Consider the following 12,381-nt stretch of genomic DNA (forward strand, 5'->3'; position numbering starts at 1 on the left):
TGTTTCTGGCCCTCCTGCTGTGGCCCCCTCAGCCCACTCTGCTTGGGTTGTTTTTTGGACTCTTGTGGGCGTCTGGTATCCGCCCTTAAGGTGGGGGGTTCTGTTATGATTTGGGGTTGTTTGGTTTTTGGTTTTGGGTTTTTTCCTTATTTTTTTCACTGCTCAAGTTTTGAATCATGCTTCTGTTTATTATTTTCCTGTTTATGCTTTTGTTTCATGTTTTCTAGTTATAGTTCTATTAGTTTGTTTCCTTGGATTTGCGTTCTGTTCAAGCCATGTTTTGCTCCTGTCACGTTGTGTTCTCTGTTAATTATCTTTATCTGGTTCACCAGCTCCAAACTAATCTGTCTCCTAGCTCCACCTGGTTCACACTCCATAAATACACACCTGTTCTGTCATTCGGTGCAGAAACATTTCTCATGTCATGTTCTCAAATCATGCTCTTGTCTTGCTTTGTGGTTCATGCCAAGCCTGTCCTGCCTGTCCGTTTGTTGTTTTGTTCCTGCCTCCTGCTGTGAGTGAGTTTTTGTTATTAAACCTTTTTTACTTACCAAGATGCTGCCTTCGCGTCTGCATTCTGGGGTCCTATATCTCGCAAGCCGTAACAATTACATTGCCATTTTGTTTGATTCTGATCAACCTTTGGGCCAGACTGACTCTTAAAACATAACAGATTAGGGCACTGAATCAAACCAAGATTACTCTAATTAACCTTCTGTTGTTAAATATGATTTATTGGAGTCTATGACTATGAGTAGATAATAGACAATTAATTTCTTATTTTTGGTTGTCTAAGTGGTTGTAGACAGTCACAATCCCTGCTCCTCTGGGGGTTATGAAATGACATATAATCGATAATAAATGCCCCATGGTAGTTTGCACTATTCCTACCCAATAAAGTTGGTTATGACAAGAAAAAAAAACATAAAGGTAAGAAATGGCGAAGGGGCAAAATAACCAACCTCCTCTTTCGTTTCTTGGTTTTCTGTTGCAAGATCTAAACCTGAGAGACCTAGTTTTGACAAAAATCAACTTTTTTTAATGCCACATAGCCTTATCCTTTTCTCCACACTCCTCTCTTTTACCTTAAGGCCTTAAACTGGTGAAAGCCTCTTTCATGCGCAGCAGTTTGTTTCCTGGTCATTGGTGTGTTCCCACGCTGACAGCATGACGTCTTTGCCTGTCTCTGAAGTGGTTAGGCAGCAGTTTTATCGAAGCTGGCCCACTGAGTATGCTGTCATCTTTAAACAGCTGTATATTAACTTAGCGGTAGCAAAATGGACACTTTATTGTCTGTTTATTGTCTGGACTGCATTTGACACCATGGCAACAAGGAGAAGATTATTTATATTTATTTACCAACTCTACAGTGGCTTGGCACATTAAAATATAAACATTAATCCTGAAACACATCCTTGTGCTAAATCCTTAAATGTAGTTTATGATGTATGTCATTTTTATATGCCAGCAGGGGGCGGCAAGTATCCACATTCACAGCAAGGCACCAATCTGGCCTCTGATAGAGCATTGACATATAGTGTTTATAAATATAGAATCTTCCCTATGATTCTTTGTTTATTGGTAGGAACAGATGTTTCAGCCAAAAGCCACACACACACACAAATATTCACACACACACGTAGGCCATCATTGAAAGCCTCCATCTCTCGACTAAATGAGCTCTTTAAGACAGCAGGATTATTTCCAGATCCCTGGTTGTGTAAGAGCCACTGCTGTCAGCCTATAAAGAAGGTCCAGGGACCACACAACCAGTGAGAGCACATTACAGAAACAGAGCGGATAGACAGAACACAGAATAAAACTTCCTGGTGCTTTTCAGGGCCGAAACAAAAACTAAACAAGTAACAATAACACGGATGCTTCGGCGTTCATTAAGCCAGAGTTCTTTTTTCTGGCAACAAAAAGCAGGGTTTTGAAGCAAACATCAAAGGCGCAGAGCAGCTTGATCCACGTTAATTGTACTTGGAGAAGAGTTCTAATCGTAAGAAGGAATATAGGTCTCTTTACCTCAATAAAAAATGACTGAAATGTTTCCCATCAACACCAGCACCACAACAATGCGTTTGGCAAAGTTAAATGGTATCTAGGAATCAGCTTTAGCTAGAGCACCCTCCATAGTTATTTGTTCCCCTGGTAAAAATAATTTTTTATCATAGCAGCATGGTCTGACACGGACAAAATTTAAAATATCTAAAATTTTGTCTATTTTTTTTGAGACAAACAAAAGTACCATGCTGAAAACGAATTACTGAGCAGGATATTAAAAAAATATCAAAAGCAATGAGTTCCACCTTGAGGTCATCAAGTCTTCAACTGCTCGTTTGGGAGGCATGCTGGAAAAAAAATATATATATATATTTTCTTTCCTACCATCACAAATGTAAATATGGGCAATCTGACAGTCTTTATAATTGGAACCATGTGTCTTGGTCAGATGAGACAAAGATTGAGCCTTTCTGCAACAAACAATCTAAACGGGTTACCCCATACTCACTGTTAAGTAAGGTGGAGCATCGGTGATCCTGTGGACCTGTTTTTATTCTAAGGCCCTGAAAAGGTGTATGGCATCATTCATTATTTGAAATACCAGGACCTTTTAAAAATAAAATGGTGGCTTCTGCCAGAAAATCAAAAATGGATCATCATCATCCTACTTTTAGGAGAATAATGATTCAAAATATATGGTCAAATAGAGAGACTTTTTAAATCCACCCTTTTCATGGTCATCTCACTGTTCAGACCTAAATGTTGTAGAAAACCTGTGGGGTGACCTGAAGAGAGGAGAACACAACAGACGAAACAAGACTAGATCATCTTAAGAAATGTAAGGTCCAAGATCCTTCTGTCCAACCTCACAAAATCTCATAGAGGGAGACTCTAGGAGGGGATCAAGAGTGCTCTTACACCTGGATAGTTCAGGAGCAGGAACATTTCACATCTTCATTTGGTTAGGATCACTTTCCTACTGCATTTTTCAAGATGGACTAAACCACCTGGGTGACGTAATGCAGCAATAATAGCTGCTCATTTGAGGTGCTATCACAAAAAGCTGCCCAGTATGAGCAGCAGGCTGCAAGCTATTCAGAATGTTGTCCTGTTACATGAGATGAATGCAGCAGTACAGAAAAATACAGCATAGAGGGAAAGACTGTGATATCCTACTATGTTTCCAAAAAGGTAGCGTAAGGTTTTGGAAGGAATGAAAAGTTCTTATATCACATACTGTATATATCACATAAACATGTCACTTCCTCCCTTTGGTTCACTTTCTGTCTTTGGTTTGCTTGATAGTCCGGTTGATTTCCCACTGTAGATGAACCACACCAAGGCTCACTTTCAACTGAACCAAGAGTGACATTTTGTTGAACGGAATCCCTTTGTTCAGTCCCCAGCAAAGCTCAGATGAGCCTTCACACCTGCCCAAATGAAGTGAGCTAGTTAAACCAAAGTGGGCTTTAGATAGCTCATAGGTCAGGTGTGAAAACAAGCAAAGGGTTGTCCTACTGTCATAAAGATGGGATGTGGAAAGTATTGACAGCATGGTTGCCAAAAACTGTGGGGCTACATATGATTTTATGTAAAAAAAAAATTTATGTATTCTCCTACTGAATAAAAATAGTCAAATAAAAAAAGATTTTCATAAAATTTTTTGTTTGAGATTATGTGCTGAAAAAAAAAGGAAGGAATACTAGAATATATTTTAAGGTTTGTTTTACACCATACCTTTTTAGAGGCGGTTCTAATAATTGTAAAAGATTTGTACAGGTGAAAACTGCCAATGTATGACAAAGCTCTCTCTAGATGGGAAAAAGATTTTGAGTAACAGATGAACTAAAGAGATCTGGATCTTCTCACAGACCAGGCTTCTTCCTGACTACTCCTTGAAAGGAGAGGCCCTGCAGAAGACCAAGAAACTGGACCCCACTGTTTAAACCTTAACAAAATGAAATCTGGTCAGACCGATAGCTGCATTTCCACAGGAACGTCCAATCAGAGTGATGACTGCATGCGAGGCCATCAGACTGTTATGACTAGGGATGTGAAGTTCTGTTCCAGAGTGACATTCCCATGATTTAAGAAGCCCTGTGTACTAGGGAGGTGGTATGAATTTCATTGGCTGCTAGTGAACTCACTGTAAATCTTTTTGTCTGTAATAACACAAGGCCACTTCAAGCCAAAGGACTATAATCAAGAATGAATCTGTTTCACGGCTGAAAATCTTGGACTGTTGCAGTTCAGGACTAACATGGTGATGATGAGATGAATAGTTACATGAATGGTTTGCTATGGCAGCATGGCTGCAGAGACACGGTCCATCTGTCCCAGAATGATTAATACAAGTTATATCTTGGGATTTGTGTGGTTTTATAATGGTTTCAGCTAAGCCATTGAATGGGCAGACTAGTGATTCATTGAATTCAATGAAACCGTGGCAGAGATGACACAGTTATGAAGAAATGTCCTACAGCACCCTCTGGTGTATTTAGAGTTTAACTGTTGCGAATGTCATGAGAAAGAGCAGAAAAACTTCAGCAAGTCTGAGGCTGATAAAAACAGTAAACACATGGTTAGGAATAAAGAATCAGAGAATAAAATGTTTGAATTGTTGATACAATAAATACTAATGCCACAGCTCTAATCTGTTTCCAGGACTGAGGTTCTACCATAGAAATGAATAGAGAGCAACTCAATACTTGGCAAAGCAAAATGGAATGGAAACTAATAGAGCAAAACCAGACTTAAAAAATGATTCTGTGGCCCTTTTAAAGTTAAAAATTCTGGTTTATAGATGTTGGGTTATCACTAGAGTTCAAATCGGTCTACAGCCATAATCAGCAAGGTCATTTGGACTTTCAAAATAAAGTTTAAAGATACTCTTCAAAATAAAAGCCTTATTATGTTATGGGTTACTAAACCAGGTATAAAATAAGTGTTTTTTCTGCACTTTCAGGATCAAGGTCCAAGATACCTTTCAAAATAAACGTTTTTTCATTGTTCAATTGTCGAAGAGTGAAAACTATGGTAAGATCGAAGGAGCTGTCCGTGGCTTTCATAAAGAAGATTGCAGTGGTTTATGTTCCTGGTAAGACATTTAAAGAGGTCTCAAAAGAATAGAAATCAGCCATTCCACTGTATGGAAAATAGTCTACAACAGTATCTCTGTAAAAAAAAAAAGGATGACGACCAGAGTAAAACTGCCAGAGAGAACATAGACAAGGACTTTTGGAACAATGTTCTTTGAAAAGATGAGTCCTAAATTACTTGGATACCAGTACAGAGGACAGATTTTGCATTAACCAAATACCTCATTCTAGGAAAAGAACCTCATATGAAGTATAGAGGTGGAAGTGTCATGGTTTGGAGATACTTTGCTGCAGCAGGACCTGACTGGCTCACCACCAGAGAATCTACCATGAAATCTACATTGTATCAGAGGGTGCTGAAGGAGAATGTGAGACCACCCTTAAAGAAAAATTAGGCTGAAGCAGAACTAGACGCTGCAACATGACAATGACCCAAAAACATACCAGCAAATCCACCAAGTTCTTTCAGAGAAATAAAACATGTTTAAAACCCCAGACCAGGTCATAGCCCAGAGTTTGACCTCACTGAGCTGCTGTGGGTTTATATAAACTAGCCTCCACACCTAAAAAGCACCCTCATACATCTCACAGCTGAAACTGAGGAGTGGGAAAAACTTTCCTTAGACTGATTTCATAGACTAATAGATGTCTACAATAAGTCTCTCGTAGAAGGTACTCCAGTCGAAGGAAGTAACACTAGCTAAGAGTTAGGGTATCCTCAGGTTTTCATTAGAATACACATTTTTTTTGAAAAACTGATTATAAAAAGGTTAATTTTCGGTGTTTATCTGTACTTTAAATCACTTTATTTTTAGAGATTAAAAAAACAAACCAACATGTGATTCTTTTTCCATATATTTTGTTGGACCACTTGTTTGCTGAATATTGGACCATTTGCACGTTGCTGGACGCCACTATGCCTTTCCAACGTCATCGGCCATTTTGTACCGCAGGATAGTCTGTCCTACAAAACCCAGCGGCCACTGCGGCTGATATTACGCGGCCGTCCCAGGTCTGATGTCACAGGAGGTAATATAGGAAGGTGAACGTTTGAAAGAAGCACTTTCACGTTGGATACCGGACCAACATCTGAAGCATCTCTCTCTGGAGAACAAAAGCCCATGTGGATTTTCATTTATTTCTCCCCATTGGCCAACGAGAAACTGAGCGAATTAAACTTACAGGAATAGGAAGGCTTGTAAGTTTTCAACTTTACCGATCGAAGACGTGGGTTTAACACGTAACCAAAAAAAAAACCACTGAGTTTTCAAGGAGACGCAATTTTCCCTCCTTGTTTTTTTTTGTACCAGTCGACTAGTGACGGTCCGTCATAATTTTTCTACCTTTCTGCCACGGAGGCCACCAAGGAAAAAAACGGACTGCTTTGCTGAGTATTCACGGACGCGTGAAACTCTTCAACCCCCCCCTTCTCTTTTTTACTCACTCTCTGCTCAGAAGGAAGACTTCAACAAAGTAAAACTCAAACTTTATTTTTTTATTTTTTATTTCTTTATTAGGAATAGCGTGGGCAGGGTAGAATAGGATTGTTAGGGCGATTAGAATCGCCACTTATAGTCTGATGTGTTTCTGAATTGTATGTGCATGCAACATTGTACTGAAACTTTGATGTGCTGTGTGATTTCTGAGGCCGCCGTGTCTCGCGAGTTTGTGTCTTTACCGTGCGAACACCTGAGCGCAGGTGCACGGTAGAACTGGACTGCTATAATAACCTTATAGTGAAATTCTACCATTTTCTTTGTCTTCAGTTTCATGTCTTACTAGCTTGCCGCCAAACGTTTTATAACTCTTTGTGTGCGCGGACCCCCGCTCAGAGTTGGGGGATGTTTTATGACCTAGTATAACTGAGTTACAGTTTGGGAGGGGCAATCTCAAACTCCGTTCAACACCATATTCCCTTGTCATATTATCAGTTTTGTCATAACTGCTGGTTTGATCTCATACACACCCACTGCTGTTTTGCTTTATTTTGTTTAGTTAGATATTTTACCCTTTTGTGTAGAACTTTGCATGTTTGAGTAGGTGAAGATTATTGAATCGAAGAGTTGATTGTATCGGGCTGATTGGTTTAATAAATTTTCACGTAGATAAAGAGAAGGCGTTTTGTGTTTATTTTGTGCAAGAGTGATTTGTCAGTCAAAATAAGGTTAAAGTTCCCCACGTTTCGGCAGAAACGGTTGATTAAACAGTGACATTTAATAATTGTAATTATCAAAGGCCTTGAGCCATAATTACAACACCACAGGACAACTCTAGTTTTGATTCATAAATGAGGATTTTGTTTAAGAAATTAATTTTGTCAAATTATGATTTTTGATTATAATTCTTGATCAATATGAATTAATCAATAATCATAATCCCAACAATTTTTATGGGTTTTTGTTTTTTCGCAGTTGACTGTATCAAGTACATGGCATTGATTTTAATCATTTTACAAAAGTATCAGACTTTGGCTCGATATTTGTAAATCCCTAATCTGAAATGATTCGGATTGGTATCAGGGACAAAACATTTCTGAGCTGGTCATGATTAATTTCAACATATTCCTTTGAGTATACTTTACAAGTTTTCTGTTTATCTGAATCTGTACAGAAAGAACTCAAATGACACTGCCTCAATTGCCCACACATTCAGATGTACAGATTTAATTAATACATGTAAGATCGGGTCTGACACCACTCAACAAATAAAAAACATTTGTGGGTGAAGCTGCAGAAACTGTTACTTTAAAAGTAATAGACATGATGTACGATTAAAAAAAGCCTTACTTTTTTCACAGAGAGACCCGGTGAATCCAGGGGAGCAGATGCAGGCGCCGCTCACATGGTCACAGAGGGCTTCATTCTGACACAGACACTCCTGAGCACAGCCGTGACCATAATTACCATTCATACACTCTACGGAGCAGAGAGAGGGGAAACGTATTACAAAGAACATCTGAACATGAGGATATTTAACAACCTGATAGAACATATTTTCAGCTGTCAATCTCAGACATAAACATAAAATAAACAGGAAATGCAACAATTTCTTCTAAGTTTGCGTCATTCTGTGTTTGCTCAAAACAAAAATTGGAAAACAAGACAATATGCAACTCAAGAAAATAGATTAGGGTAAAAGAAGCAGTAACTACAAATACCCCCATGGTGGCGGCATTCACTAAATGTTTTGAAGCTCTAAAGTGAACCCCTAAAATCCAAACGTACTCTCCTCACAGTAGTCTCCGGTGTACCCTGCCTCACACACACACTGTCCGCTGACTGGGTCACAGCCCACAGAATGTTCCTGGCACCGACACCTTCCGATACAGCCTTGGCCCCAGAAACCAGCTTCACATGCTGAACACAGTTAGGCACAAAGTTCTGATGAATTCCCTCTTTCGTTTTTTCCTTTTCTTTCTTTAATATTCTGCCAGATTTGTTTTTGTATCCAAACACATTCTTACTTGTTGAACAATCGTGACCCATTTTGCCAGGAGGGCAGATGCAGGTTCCATTCTTTGGGTCACAGCTGGCATCAGCATGGCAAGAGCAGCGCATTAGACAGCCAGGCCCATACTGCCCTGCAGGACATGCTGTGTGCAGCAAGTGGATCATCAGAAAACTGAAAAATATTTTTCCAAACCAACATAAGCTTTGTGTACAACCCAAATACCAACAAATTTCAACAGCTTCACCAAAAAACAAAATTTCATTCATAACGAAAGGCAAAAATGTTAATGAAATACCGAAACTGAGATGATGTACTTTACTTGGAAAATACTTACAAAGTACTTTTCCCTTTCCGCTTAAAAAAAGCAATACATTGTGGGGCATCCTCAGTCACCCAGAACAGGATAATCTAAAGCAATGATTAGATCTGATTGGATAACAAAACATCTTCAAGAAAGAAGAGAAGTCTAATTGTTTTCTACTTAAGCACTTAAGCTAAAGTCTCTCTTCTTTGCTTGATGTAACATTCCTGCTATGCCTCTTAGCCTCCTCTTTTGCAGTATTTTCATATCCATAACAATTCAAATGTTGACAGGTTGTCCAGTCGTGCTCTTATCCATGTAACAATGCCGTAATAATTTGTCGTTTAGCATCATCTTGCAGAAATAAATAAAACTTTCCCTGAAACACTCAAATGCTTACAGCAATAACATACAGCATCAATATAACCTTCAATGATCCACCTCCTTCATACAAACATAGACACTGACTTGGTGACATTGTATCCAATCATGTTTCTTATCTATTTACAAACTAACCAAGCCAGTTGTGACATGCTGTGCATTTACGTCATTTTAATTCATGTTGTTCCAGAGTGTCAACATTTTTCTTTTTTGATAACCCGTTTGTTTTTCTACAGTGCTGGAATTAAGTAGGAAACAGAAAACAATCAGATAGTTTCATTTAAATATGTTCATGGTTATATGAATGATTTACCAAATGTATTCAAGCTTTACACAGCAGGTGAGTTCATGGGAAATCTTTTTTTCAATCATTACATACCGTAAAATTTGAAAATTAACCAAGAAGAATCACGATACTACAAAACCTTCTGGCATTGTGGTGCCACATTCATCGATCAGGCAGAACATTATGACCACCTGCTTAATGGTGTGTTGGTTCCCCCTTTAAGAAAGCCCTGATCTGTCAAGGCATGGAATCCACAAGACCCCCTTGCTTTTTTAGAGTGGATTATTTTGCTGAAAGAAGAAAAACTCCACCGCCATTGGGGGGATACTGTTTTCATATAGTGGTTTAGATGGTCTTTAACAATGCTTAGGCAGGTGACACGAGTCAAAGTAAAATTCACTTGGACTGCAGGACTCAGAGTTTCCCAACACAAAATTACCCAAACCATCATAGTGCCTCCGTGAGATTACCTTCTTCCCATAGTGCATCCTGGTGTCATGTGTTCTCCAGATAAGCAACACATACAGGGATCAGCACTGGCAACCTGAGCCACACAACCTCGAACCACACAGGCCAGTCTTCAAGTCCCCATGTGCATCAATAAGCCATGACACTATCACCAGTTTACCACTGTTTCTTCCACGCGCTTTTGACTGATTCTGACCACTAAAGGCAAGGAACACCATGGGAGAAAAGCAGTTTTGGAGATGCTCTGACCTAATAAAGCCATCACAATTTAGCTCTTGCCAAACCCCCTCAAATCCTGTCCTTTCCTGTTTTCTCCTGCTTCTAACACATCAACCCTGAGGACATAGAGTTCACTTGCTCACTCCTATATCCCACCCAGTAACGCATGCAAGTATGAAGAGATAATCACTGTTATTTGCTATTTATATTCTTGGTCATAATATTATGCGTCATTTGTGTATGTTATATTGGATATAAAAAAAATCATTCCTACAGTAACGTTTATACATACACTTACCTTCTTGACAGAGATTTCCCATGAAGCCTGCCTTGCAGTTGCACATACCAGTTTGCTTGTTGCAGGAGCCACTGTTCTCGCAGACAGGACAAGAGAACTGGCACTTCAGCCCCCAGAATCCATCAGGACAATCTGTGAAGCAGAAAGTTTGTTCAGATTAATGGGGAATGAAGCCATTTCTGTAAATTAGTTGTACGAAACCCTAAAGGCAGTTTCACTTGAATCATTTGATGGTCAATGAAAAAATATGATACAGGTGGGGGAAGGGATTGTCTTTGTACAAATCAGGCAAAGGTCCCAATTGTTAACTAGTTTATTCTAAAACAAGCATAAAACTAAATAGCTGTTTGATGAGCAAAGCAATGCAGAGCTCGTAGTGTCGCTGAGTTCAAACTGGAACTCCCAGAGTTGGGTTGTTTCTGCAAACTATTAGTAAGAGACAGTGTAACAAAATAAACACCTTCCTGGCATGAGCTTCCTCTCTTCCCAGCAGGACAGTCACACTCTCCGGTTACAGGATCACAGGGAGCTCCTCGACAGTCACAGGTCAGACGACAGTTTTCACCATAGTTTCCTGTTTGGCAGGCTAACAAGACATGAACACAAACAAATTAAAAGGAGGGGTAAATACGTTAAACTGGGTGATATATTTTGGGTTGAAAGCCGCACAAGATAACATTTAAATAATATTTATTTGTTCAGCCTCTGCCAATAGCTTCTGGAGTTAGAACTGAAGTAAATCTTTCCTTTCATTTCCTGGCATTCAACTCGAGTGCAAAATATAAATGACTTAGTTTTTATACGCCTTTGAACAACTCAGCAAGCCTGGTTCTAAACCAAGACTCAATATGTATATACTTGATAATAAGTAAGTTGCTTTACTCCAGTTCACAAAGTTTGTGCTCCTGAAAATAATTCAGAACAGTCGGTTATAGTAAGTAAGTAAATTTAGGAAAAAATCTTTATTCATTTCATTTACCTAATTATTTTTTATGAATAACAGAAAGAAAAGAGTAGATAAATTCTGAAAGTCATTGTTAAGAATTCATCTTAATTTGTGATTGTTTGTGTAAAAAGTACTTATTCCCTTGAACATTTTCAAATTTTTTTCACATTACAACTACTTACATCATTGTAATTTACATTGATTTAATGCAATAGCACAACACAAAGTAATGCATAATTGTGAAGTGGAAGGAAACGGATACATGGTTTTCAAAATGTTTTACAATAAAAACAAATCTGATAAGTGTGGTGTGCATTAATATCCATCCCTCCCCCCCGAGTCAACACTTTGTAAAACCACCTTTTATTTACAGCTGATTTTATTTTGGGCTGTGACTCTTCATATTTTGCACATATGGAGACTGAAACGTCCGCTGATGGTTTTTTCTTTGCAGACAAAGCTCAAGTTCGGTCAGATTGGATGGGGATTATCTGTTAAGAACAATGATCAAGGTTTGTCTCAGATTTTTATTGGAAAAACAAATCTGAGACAAATATCTGCACTTTGACTAGGTCATTCTCACACATGAATATGCCTTGATCTAAATAATAATATTGTAACTCTAGCTGTATGGTAATGTCTCCTGTATTGTTTTGTATTGTATTTTCTGTGAGAAGATAATTTTTTAATAAAGCTTTTACTTGTCCACAACTTTATCCATGACCTGTCTGTTGTGTTCCCTGGTCTTCACGATGCTGTTTGTTCACTAATGTTCTCCAACAAACCTCTGAGACCTTGCACTGAATTCTATTATAGAGTATCCGAGCAAAAGTGGACTGAGCACAAATGCACACTGCACTTTTCTAATTTATATTGCATATTGTTCATTCAGCATTTCATCTGTGCTGGTCTGTCACATTAAATTCC

At 38.7% G+C, this 12,381-nt stretch overlaps 1 protein-coding gene across 2 annotated transcripts in view; it reads right to left on the reverse strand.

Annotated features, from left to right (window-relative positions):
• megf6 (multiple EGF like domains 6) overlaps window positions 1-12,381 on the reverse strand; it is a 68,965-nt gene that overhangs the window by 22,183 nt on the left and 34,401 nt on the right. The window contains exons 18-22 of one of the 2 annotated variants that reach the window (XM_047392659.1): window positions 10,969-11,094; window positions 10,509-10,640; window positions 8,569-8,697; window positions 8,330-8,461; window positions 7,892-8,020 (exon numbers count right to left, since the gene is read on the reverse strand). In XM_047392659.1, coding sequence (XP_047248615.1) covers window positions 7,892-8,020; window positions 8,330-8,461; window positions 8,569-8,697; window positions 10,509-10,640; window positions 10,969-11,094 — 648 coding nt within the window. The remainder of the gene's footprint in view (window positions 1-7,891; window positions 8,021-8,329; window positions 8,462-8,568; window positions 8,698-10,508; window positions 10,641-10,968; window positions 11,095-12,381) is intronic. The other variant, XM_047392660.1, reaches the window with a different exon arrangement.

This window comes from Girardinichthys multiradiatus, chromosome 18, assembly GCF_021462225.1.
Source record: "Girardinichthys multiradiatus isolate DD_20200921_A chromosome 18, DD_fGirMul_XY1, whole genome shotgun sequence".
In the NCBI taxonomy this organism is placed as follows: domain Eukaryota; kingdom Metazoa; phylum Chordata; class Actinopteri; order Cyprinodontiformes; family Goodeidae; genus Girardinichthys; species Girardinichthys multiradiatus.